Source organism: Lissotriton vulgaris, unplaced genomic scaffold (genome assembly GCF_964263255.1).
Source record: "Lissotriton vulgaris unplaced genomic scaffold, aLisVul1.2 SCAFFOLD_520, whole genome shotgun sequence".
Taxonomy (NCBI): Eukaryota; Metazoa; Chordata; class Amphibia; order Caudata; family Salamandridae; genus Lissotriton; species Lissotriton vulgaris.
This window is the reverse complement of record NW_028255828.1, coordinates 1,121,572-1,142,747: the sequence shown is the minus strand read 5'-3', so window position 1 is coordinate 1,142,747 and position 21,176 is coordinate 1,121,572. Positions and strand designations below refer to the sequence as shown.

Genomic DNA, 21,176 nt, shown 5'->3' with positions numbered 1-21,176 from the left:
TGATGCAATAAATAACAACAAGCACACTCAGGAAGGGTGACTGGAGGGAATTACTCATTTTAAATTAATTTCCAGGAACAGATCTATCCCTTTTTTTCAGATTTCTTTGTCCCAGATATCTTTCCTCGTTGTGTGCCTCAGATCCAGAAGTGGCCTAGCAAATGAAGAACTCTAACGAAGGGAGTCACTTCATCAGTGCATTGACTGATTTTAAGATCCAATTAAAGGATTCATGTTAATCCAATAATGTCTCAAAAATTGATTCATGTTAACAAAAATATATGTAGCACCTTGAAGTAAAAAGCTCAGTTTCAAGCATTCGTAAGGTACAGAGATGCATTATGTTATATATTTGACTTCGCTTGACTACAGAATGTGGTGGTTAAACAGCAGTTTAGAAATAATTTTAATTTCATAATTTTCTGTAGCTCGTGGTCCCAGTGTTTCTACCATACTGTAAACTGTATATTATGAGTAATATATTGTTTCTGGGTTTTATTTTGACCTTTCATAACCACATATAACTGTTTATGCCTCTACTTTGATCAGTATGATATTTCTGTAGTACCTGGTATTTTTTACTTTATGTTAAATTCTGCCCAATTGTCTAGTTTTTTCTGCTTGATCTGTTGCTTAAATGGTTATTCAGTTATACTGCATGTATTCCTGATTTCTCTTTGTGTACTGGATGTGTTCTATGACAGTTTTGAAATGTACATTGTACAGCCACATGAAATTATGAAATCAGCACTTACTCTCATCGCCCCAAGCTGTACAGAGTTCTGAACATTTGGGTCACTGCTGTTGTCATTACCTCTGTGGACGAGGGATGGTTTACTGTAGACATGAAAGACTCCTTAATGTCCAAGCCGCTGTCAGTTATTTTTCAACTGGATTCTTGTTAAAATGCTAAATATTTACAGGAGTTCCTCTTTCCCTATTCTGGACTTCCTGAAGCAATGAGAGAGGACACTTTTACTTGAATTTCTTACAACGTTCAGAACATGCATGGAGTTTCTCTTGTGTATTATAAGTGATATCTCTGCAATTAATATTTCGCAGAATTCAAAGTATTTACACTATTTCCGTTAATGGTGACTGTCATGATGACCCTATGTAGGTAAAGACATTTGCACTTAGAGCTTGAGTATGAGCTGGTTGTAATTTTCTGACCCGTGTGCTAACCTCTGTTTACTCATAGGTTGGAATTACGAGTTTGAAGGTATTCAACGCATCTAATATTTATTGGCTGTGTTAAATAGCTCAACCTTTGTTATATTTCAGCAGGTCAAACCTGCTGAAAGTTAACAGGGGATAACATACGGTTTTTACTGTATCATGTGGATTTTGGTGCACTAAAGACCAAAACATGCATGTTATTCCCAACAAACTTGTAATAGGTGTACCTTAGGGCACCTGATAATTAATGAACCACATGGTATCAGTATTTATCAGGGGCAATAAATAATGACTCAACTTGTAATCAGGCCCTTAGTATATTAATATTATTTCTTTCATTTATCTCTTCTCAGTTGGGTGATAGATGATGCTTTTCCTTGAAAGTGTTGTCACGTTAAGTAAATGTACATGGTTTCTCTGTTGTAAATTATCTCAATTGTCACTGGATCTACACATGTAGTGAAGGTGTGTGGCTTCTCAGATGACACAGCAGATTACCTTTTTGATTGAAAGCTTTATAACATATAGAACATTTGTATGGTTTCTCTCCACTGTGAATCCTCTGATGTATCATCAGGGTGCTCTTTCTAATGAAAGCCTTGTCACATTCAGAACATTTATATGGTTTCTCCCCAGTGTGGATTTTCTGATGACGTGAAAGGCTACACTTTCTGCTGAAAACCTTGTCACATTCAGTACAATTATATGGTGTCTCCCCCGTGTGGATTCTCTGATGTGCGCGCAGCTGATCATTTCGACTGAAAGCCTTATCACATTCAGAACATTTATAAGGTTTCTCTCCAGTGTGAGTTCTCTGATGTATTGTCAGCATTTGCTTTATAACGTATGACTTGTCACATATAGAACATATGTGGGGTTTCTCTCCGGTGTGATTTCTCTGGTGGACTAATGGTTCATTCTTCAGACTGAAAGCCTTGACACAGTCAGTACATTTATATGGTTTCTCTCCAGTGTGATCGCTCAGATGGCGATTTAGAAGAAATCTGGTTTTGAAACCCTTATCACACTCAGAACATTTTTATGGCGTCTCACCGCTGTGAGACATGCGATGTATCCTTAACAATGCTTTAGTAATAAAAGCCCTGTCACATTCAGAACATCCGTAAGGTTTTGTCCCAGTGTGAACTCTCTGATGTATTATCAGCTGTGACCTTGAACTGCAAGCCTTCTCACATTGAAAACATTTATATGGTTTCTCACCGGTGTGAATTCTCTGGTGTCTGGATAGGTCATCTTTTCTGCTAAAACGTTTTTGACATTCAGACCATTTATATGGTTTCTCACCGGTGTGAAGTCTTTGATGTATTATTAGCTGGCCCTTCGTGATGAAACACTTGACACACTCAGAACATTTATGTGGTTTCTCGCCAGTGTGTGTTCTCTGATGTCGTATCAGATGTGTTTTTTTACGAAAAACCTTATTACATTCAGAACATTTATATAGTTTTCCCCCCGTGTGAATTCTCTCATGTGAAGATAAATCACCTTTTTGCTTGAAAGTCTTGTCACATTCAGTGCATTGATATGGTTTTTCACCTGTGTGATCACTCTGATGTCGCATTAGTTGAAGTTTGGTTCGGAAACCCTCGTCACACTCAGAACATTTGAAAGGAGTCTCACCGCTGTGAGACATGTGATGCCGCCTTAAATTTCCTTTTATAGTGAAAGCCTTTTCACATTCAGAACATTTGTAAGGTTTTGTCCCAGTGTGAACTCTTTGATGTATTATCAGCTGTGCCTTTGTACTGAAAGCCTTCTGACATTCAGAACACTTATATGGTTTCTCACCTGTGTGGATTCTCTGATGAACTGAAAGACTCATCTTCTGCTTGAAAGCCTTGTCACATTCAGTACATTTATATGGTTTCTCCCCCGTGTGGATTGTCTGATGTACACACAGATGATAATTTTGCCTGAAAGTCTCATCACATTCAGAACATTTATATGGTTTCTCACCGGTGTGAAGTCTTTGATGTATTATTAGCTGGCCCTTCGTGATGAAACACTTGACACACTCAGAACATTTATGTGGTTTCTCGCCAGTGTGTGTTCTCTGATGTCGTATCAGATGTGTTTTTTTACGAAAAACCTTATTACATTCAGAACATTTATATAGTTTTTCCCCCGTGTGAATTCTCTCATGTGAAGATAAATCACCTTTTTGCTTGAAAGTCTTGTCACAATAAGTGCATTGATATGGTTTTTCACCTGTGTGATCACTCTGATGTCGCATTAGTTGAAGTTTGGTTCGGAAACCCTTGTCACACTCAGAACATTTGAAAGGAGTCTCACCGCTGTGAGACATGTGATGCCGCCTTAAATTTCCTTTTATAGTGAAAGCCTTTTCACATTCAGAACATTTGTAAGGTTTTGTCCCAGTGTGAACTCTTTGATGTATTATCAGCTGTGCCTTTGTACTGAAAGCCTTCTGACATTCAGAACACTTATATGGTTTCTCCCCTGTGTGGATTCTCTGATGAACTGAAAGACTAATCTTCTGCTTGAAAGCCTTGTCACATTCAGAACATTTATACGGTTTTGCTTCAGTGTGTGTTTTCTGATGTTTTATCAGATTAGCATTTTGACTGAAAGTCTTATTACATCCTGAACAGCTATATGGTTTTTCCCCAGTGTGGATTCTCTCATGTGATGATAAATCACTCTTTTCCTTGAAAGTCTTGTCACATTCAGAACATTTATATGGTTTCTCCATAGTGTGATTTCTGTGATGTAGTGCTAGTTCACCCTTTTGATTGAAAGCCTCATTGCATTCAGAACAGTCACATGTTTTCTCACCAGAATGAGTTTGTTGATCCATCCTCAGCTGTGCCTTTGTAATGAACGCCTGATGACACTCACTGCATTTATATGGGCTTGGTTCAGTGTTGCCTGACTTCTGTCCAATGAGAGACATTTGTGAAAAAATCTTTACATTTGAGACAGTAAGATGTTTTTTATTCGGTAGGATTTTGTTTGCCTGCCATCAAATGGCTTTTTCTAATAGACAGCTAGGTAAACATTGCAGATTTATTTTGTTTTAGGATGCTGAGATCTCTGATGTTTTCGTAATGGGTATTTATATAGAAACCTATGTCACATTTAGAGCATCTGTGAGCCTTATCCGTAATGCACACATTGTGTTTAAATAATAAATTCCTTGTAATAAAAAATCCTAGAGACTCTGGGTAAATGTGTGCAGCTTCTCCTGTGTCAGTCCAGGTTAGTACTTTCAAGTTAGGTGCAGTTCACTAACACAAAGTTGTTTTCCTCGAAAGATGTACTGCATGCCATACATTGGTGTGGCATTTCTTCCTTGTGGGTCCATTGATGGATTAGAATTCATTGGAATGTTAATTTGTAGTCATACTCATGAGATAACCCTTACCCCTTTGTTGTGGCATACTATGTCCCTTTCATGAGGCATCCATTGGTGTCTGCTACCAATTTTGCACAGAAAAAGGTTGTTTGCGCAAGGAGCGCATATGGCAAACAATAACATAGAGATTCTTTAGTGGAATAAAGTCCCCAAAAACTGTTTCGTAAATTTCGGGACACTACTGTCTCAAAAGTTGAATTGCAGTTCCTGGTGTCCACAATATTCCTCTGACCATAACTATTTTTCTGGGTTTCCTTCACTTGAGGGACAAAAAACAAGATATAAGCATTAGCATTTTATGAGACAGATAATACAAATATCAACATAGTTTTTTTAATATGGATATGAAGTAAGAAAAGCCAGGAATGCTTCTGTTAGTTATAGTCACAACACATTAGCATAGAACTAGTATACACAATCTGGTGACCTCAGTATTTTATTCATTTATGAACCAAACAATTAGCAAATTTGTAAAGAGATCCAAAGCACATTGATAGTCAGCCACTAACAATGTTCACAACACAAATTATAATGGACACCGAGATATCTGTAATCCAATTACCAAACACATAATAAGAAACATAGGTAAAATTGGAAACCATGACTGCTGACAAAACGGATTAAAACAAAAAGTTGGATGTCTAATCCAATAATTACGGCATAAATTGACATTGACATATAGACATTATCATTAAATGGTGATATCAACAGAATGTATTGGGATGAATAAGAAAGCATCTAAGACCTTTCTTCCAGCTATTTGAGGAGCACAGAAATACCAACTACAGTTTTCTAATGCTAAAGAAGAGAAAGCTGAAGCCAGTGGTTAAGGTTTTACGGAAGAGATTGCCACGTTTTTAGACATTTTGTACAAACAATGTTATCAGGCATTGATCAGAGACATAAAGGAAGAGAAATCCACAGTTTTGCCACAGTGACTGAAAAGGCACACACACTTTTCTGGGAATTGGAGGGCTGAAGAGGAACGAAGAGTTCAGGTTAGAGAGTACGAACATAACTCCTTGATGATTGTTTCCAAGCACAGTATAAAACCCAAACAATGATAAATGTGATCTAGATTGCTGAGCGTGGATATGGCAAAAACAAAGATACCTTCTAATCCATTTATCAGAGCTTTAATTAACACGGAAACTAAGGGCCTGATCTAGTTTTTGGCAGTCGTACTACCATCCGTCAAACTTAGAGATCACTGCCGGCCACACAGTTACAGTCAAGGTATTAAACGTTTGGTGGGCAGCCGCTGTTGGTTCTGTCATTCATTCACCAAAATTAACTAAAGTTTTTAGTTTTTAAAAAGTGGGAATATTAAATTGAAAACAAAAAACTATTCACCGCCAAACGCAGGGAGTTCTTCCCCTCAGTGTGGGAATCATTATGTGTTTTTTTGTCCTTTCATCGCCAGGTTATACTGCCAGGTAACAGAGAGACAAAAACACATTACAACGCATTGTTTACCCTACGTAAAATGGGTGGTGCTATGCCCTTCCTCAGACTGCTCCTTCTCTGTTGTGCTGCCTGAGGGTGCTTTCCGTCAACAGAGCCAAAGATGGATTTGTTCACAGAAAGTTGTCAATTCTCTTGACTCTATTAGGGTAGGAAGACTGTTGAGTTGGGGAAAAGGGTACTCTGTCACTTTTGTGACTAAATAGCTTTCTTCACCAAACTCTAAATCGGGTCACAAGATTCCTGTGATCAGATGCGCACAGAACTGAATTAAACAGAAACCAAGATATCTGTGATGTAATCACTGTGTCAACTGCAATTACTCCTAATCTGAAGATCTTATGACTCAGTAGCACATAAACTGAATTAAAATGTTATTTATTAATGGTTATGTTAATGCTATAACTATGCTTTTATGGTTTCAACTGAAATAAAGTATTTGATTCAAACATAAAGCCGTAAACAGATTAGCACAAATTCAAGTCTAACAAAAATAAATCCAGCAACAATGTACAAATTAAAAGCAACAAAAAGCATAGCCTTAGTAGTTGCCTCTACATAAGCTTTTATCACATACTGCAACTCTCTGTGGGATCCAAAATTGTATTCCTTCCTTGGGGTTGGTAAAATATGATTAGTGTTTTTAAAGGTGTTCCACTTTACACTCTAAAATGATATGCTGCTAATGATACAACTAGTAGTGCCTCACTTCCCTTAAAGTCCTCTAATATCCCAGAAACGTTGTTAAAGGGAGCTGAACCATGTACTGATCATGTGCAGAAGTCCCTCAACACATATAAGGCCATAAGCTGCAAGGGAGTGCCTCAGGTGTGCCATAGGCAGGCCTGTCTGTGCTTTTATGGCCCTAATCACCGCATGAAATGCTGCTTCTTTCCTATAAGGTAAGCTGGCTTTTCTTACTTACCTCTGAGCAACTACATTCATTGGCAAGCGTTGTCCACTTCCATTCTCAGATTACTGGGTCACATTTACTTTCCCCACCATCTGCCATGCATCATATTGTCCCAAAATTGAACACCAACACACTATCCACATACCTGAAGATTGTAATATCATAATAACCAATAGATCACATGGGAGATGTGGTTGCCATTACCCATCGTTCTGACCTTCAAATCCTTCCCTCCTCATACCCAGACTCTCTACTTCAGGAAGGCCTGGCACGTTCATTACACTGGAATCATAAATTTGTGCAGCGAATTCAGCCATATCGCCAACTAAACTTTGTCATTTTGAAGCTCCATGAACTATACAGTCAACTAAACGTTGCTATTTCCAAGCTCCATGATTTACAAGTCTTCCTCTGCAAATTAGTCATCAATAAAGACCTCATTATTGCACTTCAGGACTTCAATTTGTGGTTTGAAAACCCATCACGTGTGTCTGAAAGGTTCTACACCACTCAAAATTTAGACAGACCTACACTTCAATCGCAACAACCCTCACATTAAGAAGGTCATTTTCTTGAACGCCTATTCAGTACAGACTATCCTGTGAACATTTTAAAGGCCCTTCCTCTCTAGTCAGATCATTTTCTTGTTACATTTGAAGTCATCTTTCTTCCTTCGCAAATAATATTACTGTTCCTGTCCTAAACCTACCGGGAACTGGAAAAAATTGGTTGCCTCTCTTTTTAAAAAGCTTCTGACTAAAGTAATTTCCAAAGAAAAACCAAAAGAAATGATGGACAGAGCGTTGACAATACAAGCACTCACCCCCAGTCAACTGATCTGGGTTTAATCCATCACTGTTCTTTAGCCCACTCTGCCACCTCAGTTCAGACATGGCCATATGCAAATCAGTGTGACCCTGTGCCTCATGGGAACAGTCCAGCCTGAACTGCCAAGCCATGCCTTCCCTGGACCGGAAACAAGCTACCGAGGACCGGTTTCTGGCATTTCAGTCATCTTTAGCCCGGCTTGCTTGAATCCAGTGGCAAAGTGAGCAAGGGACTCACGTCTGAGCATACCCTGCCAACTTATGGCGAACAAAGAAAAACCAAAGGAAATGATGGACGGAGCGTTGACAATACAAGCACTCACCCCCAGTCAACTGATCTGGGTTTAATCCATCACCGTTCTTTAGCCCACTCTGCCACCCAGTTCAGACATGGACATATGCAAATCAGTCTGACCCTGTGCCTCATGGGAACAGTCCAGCCCGAACTGCCAAGCCATGCCTTCCCTGGACCGGAAACAAGCTACCGAGGACCAGTTTCTGGCATTTCAGTCGTTTTCAGCCCGGCTTGCTTGAATCCAGTGGCAAAGTGAGCAAGGGACTCACGTCTGAGCATACCCTGCCAACTTATGGCGAACAAAGAAAAACCAAAGGAAATGATGGACGGAGCGTTGACAATACAAGCACTCACCCCCAGTCAACTGATCTGGGTTTAATCCATCACCGTTCTTTAGCCCACTCTGCCACCCCAGTTCAGACATGGCCATATGCAAATCAGTCTGACCCTGTGCCTCATGGGAACAGTCCAGCCCGAACTGCCAAGCCATGCCTTCCCTGGACCGGAAACAAGCTACCGAGGACCGGTTTCTGGCATTTCAGCCGTCTTCAGCCGGGCTTGCTTGAATCCAATAGCAAAGTGATAAAGGGACTCACGTCTGAGCATACCCTGCCAACTTATGGCGAACAAAGAAAAACAAAGGAAATGATGGAGGGAGCGTTGACAATACAAGCACTCACCCCCAGTCAACTGATCTGGGTTTAATCCATCACCGTTCTTTAGCCCACTCTGCCACCCCAGTTCAGACATGGCCATATGCAAATCAGTCTGACCCCGTGCCTCATGGGAACAGTCCAGCCCGAACTGCCTAAAGTAATTTCCAGTCATACATGGACTTCTATTGGTGTATATGCTTTTACTAAAATGCTTAAAAAGACGCTAGCCAAAATTCTTAACCTTCATATTCTCTTACAAGTCTCTTCCCCTTGTTGGACAAGCTACTTACCTTCTGTAATGCCTTATGTGGTATAGATATGATCTAGCCACAGATTCCTTACCTTTGAAAATCCTGGCGTCAAGCTGGATCCGGAAGTAGTATCCCTGCCTGCCGAAAGCTGGTGTCGGTCGACTCCATGTTACGTTGTAGGCGTCCGGTTCGTCAACGTCGTGACGCCTGTGTCGTCTATATAGGTGCCACCCCAGCGAGCTGACATCAGTACTTTTCACGACGGAAGCGCAGAGCCATGAAGTGACTGGCCATGGTGTGCCAAAAACAACTAAGGTACTGAAGGAGAAACAGCCTTATCACTAAATCAATCAGCAGTGCAGGGAGACTGGGTGGGTCGGTAAGGAATCTGCAGCTAGATCATGTCTCTACCAGATAAGGTGTTACTGAAGGTAAGTAACTTGTCCATCTGATATAGACATGTAGCTGCAGATTTCGTACCTTTGAACAAATACCCAAGCAATACCTACCCCGGAGGGGGGACCGCGGAAAGGTTTCTGACCAAGAAGTCCTGCAAAACAGAGCGGCCAAAGAGGGTCTTCCTGCGGACTTGAGAATCCAGGAAGTAGTGTCTGGCAAACGTGTACAGGGATGCCCACGCGGCCGCTTGGTAGATGTCAGAAACCGGAACACCACACTGGAGAGCCGTGGTGGCTGCTTTTGACCTGGTAGAATGGCCTCTAAGGCCTTCAGGAGGTTGTCCCTTCTACAAGGTGTAGCATATGTTTATGCAAAGGATGACGCAGCGTGCAATAGTCCTTTTCTGAACTGCTCACCCCTTCTTTGCTCTCACATACCCTATGAAGATTTGGTCATCCACCCGGAACTCTTTTGTACAATAACGCTCTTTTTGGGTCCAAACGGTGGAGAGTCTCTTCTTCCTTGGAAGGATGCGGAGGTGCATAGAAAGTGGGCAGAGAAACAGATTGGGCCAAATGGAAAGGTGTTACCATCTTTGGTAGAAAAGATGCCCTTGCTCAGAGCACTACTTTGTCTGGAAACACGGTCAGGTAAGGAGGTTGAGATGACAGTGCGGGTAGTTCGCTCACCCTCCTGGCAGAAGTAATTGCCATTAAAAAGGCTGTTTAAATAGTGAGCAGCTGGAGTGGACAATAGCAGATGTTCAAATGGTGCATACATCAAAAAACGTAAGGACCAAAATAAGCTCCCATTGGGGAATAATAAAAGGCAAAGGGGTGAACATATGGTTAAGCCCATTCAAAAATTTCTGAGCAAGAGGAGAATAGAAAAGAGATGGCTGATCGGGCAGCCAAAAAAAACAGACAGGGCTGACAGGTAGCCCTTCAAAATGCCCAGAGCAGAGCCCTGCTGAGCCAACGAGAATAAAATAGAAGGACATCTGACAGGGATGCGGATAGAGGGTCAATAGAACATTCTGTACAGTATTTACAAAACATTTGCCATCTGCAGGTGTGTACCAATTTTGTGGAGGGACGCCTGGCTGTCAGAATAACCTCACAGACTTCGGCAAGCAAGTAAAAAGCTGTCAACTGTCTCTGTAATTCTCCAAGCATGGAGGCGGAGTGGACAGGTTCGGGTGGAGGACCCTCCATTGCTGCTGGGACAGAAGATCCTCTGAAGAGGCAGCCTGACCGAAAGATCGATGCTCATCAGTAGAAACTTAGTATACCAGACTCTCAATGCCCAGTCTGGAGCCATATGGATTACTTGGGCCCTGTTGCTCCTGATCTTCTTGAGCACTCTGGGTAGGAGTGGTATGGGAGGAAAGGCGTATAGAAGACCTGTGCTCCACCTATGCATTCTCTTCAGAGGCGAACCGATCTAATCAAGGCTCTTCCCACTTTAGAAAGAGACCTTGCACCACCTCCGATGGAGACACCACTCATGATCCGCAAGGCACTGGTAGCTTAGTTCATCCGCACTGGCGTTCATAGAACCGGCCAGATGTTGAACCACCAAGGGAATGCCCTGTTGTTTAGCCAAGTCAGAGATGCTGCGCCTCCTGACAAAGGGTCCACAACCCCATTTTGCCCTGTTTGCTGCAGTACCACATAGCAGTAGTGGTGTCCGTGAACACTTGAACTAGCCTTCCCTTGCGGGATGGTAAAAAGGCATTCAATGCCAACCAGATCGCACGAAGCTCCAACAGATTGATCTGCAGCTTTGCTTCCGCCGTAGACAAGAGTCCTCTGATCTCAACCTCTCCCAGATGGCCGCCCCAACCCAGGAGGGACTCATCATCACTACAGTAAGATCTGAGTGGGGATGGGGGGGGGAGGGGTCTGCCTGTGACCCATTTGTGGTTTGTCAGCCAACACTGCAGGTAGTTTGTGGTGCGTTCCGATATCTGAACTAGGTCGGTGAGATTTCCTCGATGCTGCACCCATTGGAACTTCAAGTCCCACTGCAAAGCCCACATGTGCCATCTGGCATGGTCCACTAGCAAGATGCAGGAGGCCATGAGGCCCCAACAGCCTCAGAGTCAGTCTCACCGAAATCCAGGATAGAGGCGGAAACTTCAGTATCATAGCCTGAATATCCTGGACTCGCCATTCAGGAGGATAGGCCCTAATCTGCACTATGTCCAGAACTGTTCCGATGAAAGCGAGCGTCTGAGACGGAGTCAGTTGTGACTTTTGCACATAGATAGTGAGCCCAGGAGATTTGCCGCAGTCTGGGGGTGGAAGACGACTGCTTTGGACGAGCCTGCTTCAACAAATGATCATCAAGATAGGAGAAGACTGGAACCCATGATCTCTGCAGATGGGCAGCAACCACCGTCATCACTTTGGTAAACACCCGAGGGGCACTGGTAAAGTCGAAGGGGAGCACGGCAAACTGAAAGATCTCCTTTTTTGAGGAAGTAGTTGAGGGCCCTGAGGTCTAGGATAGGACGAAGGACTCCATGCTTCTTCGGAACCAGAAAATTGGGGCAGTAGCAACCAAAGCCTATTTCTGGTCCGGGGACCCTCTCTATGACTCTCTTTGCCAAGAGCCTTGAATTCCTGGCGAAGTAAGACAAGGTGATCCTCCGTCAGCCAATCGTAAGTCGAAGGCATGGAGAGAGGAGTAGTCTCAAAGGGGAGGGAGTAGTCCCTTCAGACTATTTGCAGCACCCACCCGTCCAAGGGGATATCTCACCAGTGGTGGAGGTGATGGCGTATTCTTCCACGAAACTGGACATCCATGATAAAGAAGGATCGGACTAGGAAGGTTTTGCGGTGGAGGAGGGGCTGTCGCTTGATCTGACTTCTGGCTACCCAACCCATGGAGTCGGGGTGAACTGCATCCGAGGCCCCGCAGCGGTTGCTGGACTTGCGGGGTCCTCTGGATGGAATAGGGTTGGCATTGTTGTAGCCCCTTCCTTAGAAACGAAAGTGGCGAAAAGCAGACACAGGCCGGGATGATGTGGAGATGCTTAAGAACTTGGCCGTAGCTCACGAGTTCTTAAAATGCTCAAGCGCTGCATCCGCCTTGTCTCCAAAGGATTCAGGAGCCATCAAAGGGCATGTCCATAAGGTTAGCTTGGACATCCCCTGAAATGCCAGATGTCCTCAGCCAGGCGTGGTGCCTCGCGGTCAACATCAAGAAAATCGCTGTGCCTAGCAAGTCTGTTGTATCTAAGCCACATCGTATGGCAAACTTAGCCGTATCTCTCCCGTCTGTAATGGCTTGGGAGACCAGAACTCAGTCCTCCTCCGAGTCTCCGGGAAGCACTTGCGCAACCGTATCCCATAGAGAATGGGAGTAACCACCCAAGAGGCAATGCTAGGCTGTTGGAAGAAAAGATTTTCTGACCAAAGCTGTCCAGCCTTTTGGATTCCCTGTCCGGAATGAAGAAGGGAACGAATCGTGAGTAGTGGAGGCTTGGACCAACAAGCTCTGTGTGGTGGGGTGGACAGAGAGGAAAGCTGGGTCGAACGGTGAAGGGCGGTGTTGGCGGGCAAAAGTTCTATTCACAGGAGCCCTTGTGCTGGGCTTGGACCTGGTGCCCAGTAGAACATCTGTCAAGGCCTCTTGGAAAGGCAGCAAGTGTTCCGAGGAAGAGACACCGGGCTGCAGGTCCTCCGTCACGATATTAGTCTTGACTGCCACCGTAGGAAGCTGTATTTCCAAGACCTCTGCACCTGTATGCACCACCATTACAAATGAAGCTCCCTCATCCATAGGCAGGCTAGGTGGAGACAGCATGCTAGAATCTGGAGATGTGTCCAGGCAGCTGGCATCACCCAGGTCCTCATACCAGTCCAGGTTCTAACTGGGTTGCGAGATTTCAAAGGGATCCTACTACCCTTCTCAATCTTCATCCTCCGTGCCTAACACTTCAGAATGGGGCAGGTTGAACGCCGTTTCCAAGTTATAGGGAAGATCCAAGAGGGGCTGTGGCCGGACCCGAAGGCACGGAACCCACAGGGCCTCCTTCAGCTGAACCTGTGGGAGCCGAAGGCGTGCCAGCAGGATCAAGCCACACAAATATGGCACAGATGGCGGCATAAAATTCCTTTAGTTCGGCGAGGGTCGCTCCCGGCACTGGGCAGGGAGGCAAATGCGGAGAGGAGCGGCAAACTTTGAGGCTCCTTGGTCTCCTGCAATGGCCAGGGTGAAGTCAAAGCACACTTTGACTGCGTGCGCGTTTTGTGGTGCTTCTTACCGGACTGTGAGGATTTTGAGAGAAAAAAGACTTCAAACCCCTGGAGCAGTGCTCAGACCTTCCCCTCGACCGAGACTGGGAATGAGATCAAAGAGGTGACTTCCTTAACGCCGACGCCAGGCCGCAATCAGCTTTAGAGACCACTCCCTCAAAGCCTTTGGCGCCATGGCCCGACAACTGGAGCACGACTGTGTTGTGGTCGAGCTCCAGGCACCACACACTAAATGGGGGTCCATGACTGACATGGCGCGGTGACAGGCACTGCACGGCTTAAACCCCCGAGGCTTTCTTACTCGAGATACCTAGCACACCAAAAAGTCGACAAAAAGTCTAAAAGGTCTGTCAATAAGTGACTGGGGGTAGCAATCTTCGATCGATCTGCACAGGCAGGCGCAGAGAGAAAATAACAGACGTCAGCGCACAGGGTGGCGCCAATATAGACGACGCAGACGTCACAACGACAACCCCGACACCTACGGCGTCACTGCTATCAAACATCTTCCGGATCCAGCATGACACCTGGAAGTTCAAAGGTAAGGAATCTGTGGCTAGATCACTCTATCATATGTATTATTAACTACAGCGTAACTCATTTAAAGTTTTTATATCACTTTTTATTGGTTAAATGTAAGTCAATTGAAACCGAGGCAAAGGGGCGGGTCTGTGAATTACATCTCTCATGAATCTAATTGATATATTTAAAAAAGTGTACTGGAGAACCACAGGTAAAATTATGTTAAACCATGACGAGCAGTCCATGCACACCAGATCTTCTTATATTTCTTTTTGCAGAGTTGTACTATAAACTGCCTGATCTGTGGATGCACAATAGTCCATGCCACTCTGACGGCAACACGCAGAGGGAGCTTCTGCCTGCGATCAGCGGCACGCAATATCATGCTTGGCTATCAAGAATCCCAGCCTTGCATGCAATATTTGCGCGATAGAAAAGGACCAACTTTAGGTTCAAGGTAACTAGGCTTGTGTGCGATTCTGGCCAAGGTATAAATGGACAGTCTCAGATCACAAGCTAAAATGTAGCAGGGTCTTGTATTAGGGACAAGCCAGGCTACTACTGCTGCCCAGACTCCACACCCGATAGGGCTGTAGGACATCATTTGCAGGTAATTGCACTGTATTACTCTGCGATTTGAGGGAATGGCCTGGAACCGTTTTGCCATCTTTGCCTCCTAAAAATCCTGGTCATCCAGCTCATCTAGGTTTTGCTCTAAAACTGCACTTGCCTTGCCTACATGTTGAGTTAAGGAGTAGGGACCTATACAGTTTAGAAATGTCCTCGAGTCCAAGGGGTTTTAGCACTGATTTGGCCTCCAGATGGTTAAACTCTGGGACATTCTTCAGAGACTGATTATGTGCAGAGTGCGTGGCGGAGCTGGAGGTATCTGAAAAATTGGAATCGGTGAAGGTTGTACATCTGTGTGAGTTGCTCAACAGATTTTATATGGTCACTTCATCACACCTCACTAGTGAGAGCAGCAGCCTGTGCAGGTAAGAACGGTTGGGGTGGGTAGGTGTGGGGATTGGGGTTCGACAGACGACAGAAAATTAATTAATAAATCTTCCCACGTTCTCATCTGTCAATCCCCCTCACCCCCCACCCCCAATCCAGCCCCGCCGCTCTTACCTGTACAGGCTGCTACTGGTTCCATGTTGTTCTAAGGTGTTGAGTTCAACTTGCAATGCCAGATCTTTGCTATCCCTGACCAACCAGTCTTCTATTACTATAATCAGCACTGCCCAGTAGTAAAGGTTTAAGTTATGGATCTCCGATCCCCTTCAAATATTGTCACAGTGTACTTGTATGAGACCCTTGGTCGTTTACTGCCCCAAATTTACCTGGTGACTATGGCCCGCAAGTAGGAAAAAAAGAATATCTGTAAGATGTAGGGATAATTCTGCAGGACGGACCGAAAATGAGTATAAAATCATCCGTCCCACCATAGAGACGGGTAAGGAGGACCATATGTCCATATTCCCACAACAACGTTGCAGCAGAGCACTATTATTAAGGTCCCAGGCCTTTTCTGGCCCAGGGTGACTGCTGTACTCATGTATTTAAACTGATCTTCCGCTATCTGAGAGAAGCACTGGGAGGGTGCTGTGCATTGGCAACCTCCACCTGTCTAAAGCGGGATTTTTGCCAGTTAACCATCAGTCCAGAAGCATCTTTGCAAACCTGCAAGATCTGTCACAGTCTCCATTGCGAGCCCTCTGGTTGTAGGAACGGTATTATGTCCGCGTAGAGGGATATTGTATCTTCTGACAAATCAGACCAGCACAACTCTATTAACTGTGCACCGCTTCTATCCACTCTGCCATGAGTTCAACGGCGAGGGTGAAGAGGAGTGGAGAGAGGGGACACCGCTGCCATGTGCCTAGTTCTATAGGTAAGGAGTTAAAGAATGGGCCATGTTGCAGATCCTTGTTCACAAAGTAGTTATAGGTCTCCGCTCGTGCTGGCTCTAATCTTGTGGTACTCAGCCTTGCTTTGCCGGTTCCTTGAGCCAATGATCTTCAGCTGTGTTTCATCAAGGAGCTTTTTGAGCCTTGGCTTTTCTGCCTGACGTTTATGACAGTAACCAGTACCATCCAACTTTCGTGCACTTTACTGTAGTGCTGAAACATGATGGCTACTGGAGATTGTCACCCCTACCCTGGAAACTCCAAATCAAGGGGTCTAGTGAGGGAACAGCATCCGGCGCTTAAATGGCATCTCCATACTCGAAAGAAAGTAACTCCTTAAATGAACTTTTGCCTATTTAGTCAGCTGTGGCAAATGATATTAAACTAACTTAAGTCATAATAGAAGCATTTTTCTACCTATTGCCCACTTTATTTTCCATGCTGATGAAAACGAACTGAGTACGGTGGCTTGTCCAAATTCTCCAATCACTTACTAAAACCTTATATGTAGGAGTCCCTCGAGCGAGTACGCTTGAGAAACACAGTTTGGATGCCGGATTCATCGAGGGAAGCCACCGTACTCGTTAGTTTTCATCAGTCCTACAATAAGGTCGGATTAAAACATTTCCGGTACAATTAAAGCAACAGTCTAGTTGGGATTTATTGACCAGCCTGTTCAGAAGTATGACCGGCAGAGAGGATTTAACTTCGAACTTCAAGAGCCATGCAGCCCTGAAGAAGTCAAGGAGTCTTCCCCAATCAACGAAACACACGTTGACTGGGTGTTGTTGGATTAAAAGTAAAGAAAACAGAACTTTATTTCTCTCTTTCTTCACACCTACTGTTTTGGTGAATTATATTTCTCTCTTTGTTCACACCTACTGTTTTGGTGAAACTACACTTGTAATTAGTGTGTGTGCATGGAAGAAGAATTGCATTAAGGTTATGCCAACAGCAGCACCATTCTCACCTTGCTCCAGCCTTGTTCTGGTCACTGCCCGTTCGTTTCTGTATGATTTGCAGGTTTAAAGTGGTTTTAGTCCTTCATTATCATATGACAGATGATGTTTTTAATACCCTTTTAGCCCCCTTTCTTGCCCTGCCTTCACCCTCTGACTCCTGCTGACACACATCAACAAAACTATCAACTGCATGAGGCATCTAAGTTATTGTGATTTAGGTGAGATGGGGAAGTGCAGGGATATTTGTGTTCAGGGGCCAGTCCATGCTCATCTAGGTACTGACCAGAGAACACAAAGGGGACCCCCAGCTGCCTCAATGAATACCATCAGCAAGGGTGCCAATTTTTTCTCCACCCCCGTCTATCTAGAGTGATATCTTAGCAAAGGCCACCTTGGCCCGGCTGCCAATTGAAAAGAGAGGTTTCTCTCATGAGGTGACCTAATCAGTGAAATGAAGTCTCCTTTGTTTACTGAGTTGGGGTTAATGTATCACAGTAAACAAACTACAGTGGGACCATTTTCATACCCCCGAGTAAATCATGTTACTGTATGCAATATTGTGTGCAGAATTGTCACCTGGCCAGTGCTTTAACCAGAATGACCATTTTTATCATCTCAAAGCCAATTAAAAAAAAACATTTGTAAAATCAGTATTTTCCTCCTTTCAAGCAAATTGGAAAAACGGTGAATACAAGATTGAATTCCTTCAAAAATATCCCAACCTGCTCTTTAACAAACAGAGCGAATTGAAGCTGAATTCAGCTCTTGGCCTTTCCGGGATCAGCCCCAGCTCAGGGTCGGCCTTGTGGCCCGGAGACCGCAGAAAGGACTCTACTATTAACAGGGAGACCCTCCTCCCTTCAGCCCTGAGAGTCTCTGCACACACTCTCACTCACCTGTTCTGGTTTCCTGCCCCTCATTCCTCCGGTCCTTTCTTTCAATTTTTTTCCGCGTGAACCGAGACCCGAGAGCGGCTCCGAGGAAGGAGGAGGAACAATACCGACAGCAGAGCAAGATGGAGAAGAGACGAGTGCGCATGCTCGGAGAAGGGATACTATAAGTACGCATGCTCGGAGATGAGACACTGCATTCCACGCATGCTCAGAGAAAACTGTTGTTCCGCGCATGCTCAGACAGACTGATCCATCCGGTGCATAGTTTCATCTGTACTGACAGCTCCAGCAGGGGGCGCCTCTTACTGGACATTTTATGCTTTTTTGCAGTTTTATAATAGCACAAACTGAACCAAAGGTATCAGAGCGATTTATATGAACCTCAGTTACACTACGCTCGGACGCGTTCATTTTTAGGCAGGAAGAGATTGGGTGATTTGTCCAGAATCACAGGATATTTTTGAGCTGAGACTCAAATCCTGTTCATCAGCTTTTAGGTCGGCCGGTCTAGTCGTTAGGCTACATCCTCGATCCTAGCTCGGTCTGTTGGTGGTTCTGGAAGTGCTACAGTTTGTGTAAAACCCCTGAAAGCCATTTAAACTCCGCAGTTTTGCTCTTGTTTCCTTTAAAAGTATTTTAGGACGGGCTTGCATTTGAATTTCTAAGTCGAGTTTATATTAGTTGCATTGAGTTTATATAAAAAATATACGGATTTAAATGATATTTTTATACCTGCTCACCCTTGTGATCCTATGTTGGGTGGGACTCTGTGAACTATAATCTCATCCAACAGGCCTGGTCCAAACGCCATACTCGGTGCCAGAGCTTCAGAAACACTGTGACAGTAACACAAAGCGACAAGACGGGGGAAGAAGAGAGGCTAGCACCTGGGTGAGTGCAAGGACCCTGGGACGTCACCAGTGAAAGGCCATGAGCCGAGAGCTGTGAAGTACCAAAGTACAATCCAGTGGTGCCACCTTTTAAACTAATGTAAATGGCAATTTTATTTTGCTTTTTGGAATGTGGGCATGTTTTCAGGGTGGGTGATCCCACTGAAGTCTATGGGTGGCATTTCACTCGTTTGGAAGGTGGAAATGAGTTGAAATGGAGGGTAGCAGGTTCCAAATGAGGGTGAGTTGAGATATGTGCCTACACAAGATGTCACAATCAAGTTATAAACAACAAGTAAGTCTTAGAGGTAGTTGACTTTATCACGTGCCGCGCCACTCAGAACTGCAGCATGCATGGACACAAAGCTCTGTACAAGATGTGCTTTTTATTCACTTGCCCAATGTAACAACTCTTCTCCAACACCACTGATCCTTGCAGTGCAAGAAGTCCAGGTATTGTTTTCCTGCTAGGACCAGTAATGTGGCCATAGTCATGGGTGGCTTTGTCATATCCATGAAATGCTGTCCCCAGTCAATTTAGTGAAGTTCATTCAGAAACACCATTGCTGACAGACGCCGGATTCACGGCCAGGCGGAACAGAAGGTTCTACAGATACTCGGACGACAATTGTGGAAATAAGGCGACTAATCTGAATACACAGCGATTATCACGTAACAGATTGGCCATCTATACAGTATTAATTATTCAAATAAAAGCAAGAGTCCTGTTCCGCCTAGCATCTTTTACGGTCGGGCACATGCCTTAACTTATCATACAGCAATCAAGACACAAGTACAATCTCGAGTAACACAGAATTTAAAGATACCCTTACCGGGTTGGAATTATCACCGGTTAAGCGGAATTACACCGTACACCCATAATAGAAGGAAGCCCTGAAGAGTCAGAGCGACCAATACTCTGACGAAACATGTGTCGGCTGGCGCGTTGTAGCTCGAGCAATAAAAAAAAGAATTGCTCTAACAAGAAGAAGTGGACAATAATTTTTTTTTTTTACCTGACTTACGATTGTATTATTCAGTGTTTAAATTAAATTGTGTGTGCATCGGAAATTGTTCGCAATTTAGTGAAGTTGCTGCCACCTGAGGTGAATCATTAACTTATCTGGCAATGCTGTAAGCAATTGCATTACTGTTGGAGAAGCTATTCGCAGCTAACCAGGGGCTTCCCAACCGCCCACCCTGTACAGCGGCCAAGTTTCCGATATTTAGTGTGAGATTAGCTCACGTAGCCTCTTTACTGTATAAGGATTGTAGTCCTGGTTTTATAAAGTCATAAAAAAGGCTACAAGTCCCAGAATGCAAACAAAATACCTAGCCTAGAACAGCTAGCCATGCATGGACCTCGAAATTCTTGCAGGGGGACATGCTCATGTGAAAGATTGTTGAACTGGGCCCTTTTTGTAGGGTCATCCCAGAACCTTTTCCCTTCCCCCTGTATTTTTTCTGTCCTGTGGTTTGTGGTTGCATTACTCTGGGCACTTTACCACTGCTGATCAGTGCTAAAGTGCATATGCGCTCCCTGTAAATTGTTTCTATGGATTGGTGTTTCCCTTATTGTCATATTTGGTTTACTAGTGAGTCCAAAGTACAGTGCACTGTGTGTGCCCAGGGCCGCAAAATCAAATGCTGGTAGTGGGCCTGCAGCACTGATTGTGCCACCCACATGTAACTTGTGGAGACAAGAGGGAGGGGTCACAGGTTAAAGGCTCACACCAGGGTTCAGGGTGCGGAGGCCACCCGTCCCCGTTACACCACATAACCAGCCTGTAAATATAACTCAGGCCTGCCACCACAGTATCTGTGCGCAGTTTGGTACTGCCATGTCGACTTGGCAAGTGCCCCCACTTGCCAAGCCCTAACCTTATCTTTTCTTACATGTGAGTCACCCCTAAGGTAGGGCCATTGTACCCCTGTGCAGTGTATGTGAAAAATATAACACGCCCTGGTGTGTGTTGCATGCCCTGATAGTTAAATTCTGCCAATTTTGTTTTTTCACTATTGTAAGGCTATCGGTCCCCATAGGATAGAATAGGGAGTTTGTTTATTACATCTTTTAAGGATAACTGCCCTTGGCAACAAGATAGGAAAATAAAGTTTGGCTTCATTGTTGTTAACTGAGGATTTGACATATGAATGATCCTCTTAAATGGAGGAGGGGGAAAAGAGAATTCAACCTTTGCAGCCTTCCTTTACTACTTTACTACTCTATCGACAACACCTTCTTTCTGATTTATTTCGCTGTCATGAGGTGGGACTCACGTCAGTACTAATGACTGCGACAAGGACTCAGGACGTCACAATCACACAAGTACTATATCTGCTAGAGTTGCGA

The 21,176-nt window shown here is 44.2% G+C and overlaps 1 protein-coding gene across 1 annotated transcript; it reads right to left on the bottom strand.

The window, feature by feature from the left end:
* Window positions 1–1,513: 1,513 nt before the first annotated feature.
* On the bottom strand, window positions 1,514–18,056 carry LOC147658880 (uncharacterized). Its single transcript, XM_086952070.1, is given in 2 exon segments — window positions 1,514–4,835; window positions 17,937–18,056. A coding segment is annotated over 1 exon segment (2,487 nt). The 5' UTR covers window positions 4,115–4,835; window positions 17,937–18,056; the 3' UTR covers window positions 1,514–1,627.
* Between the last annotated feature and the right edge of the window lie 3,120 nt (window positions 18,057–21,176).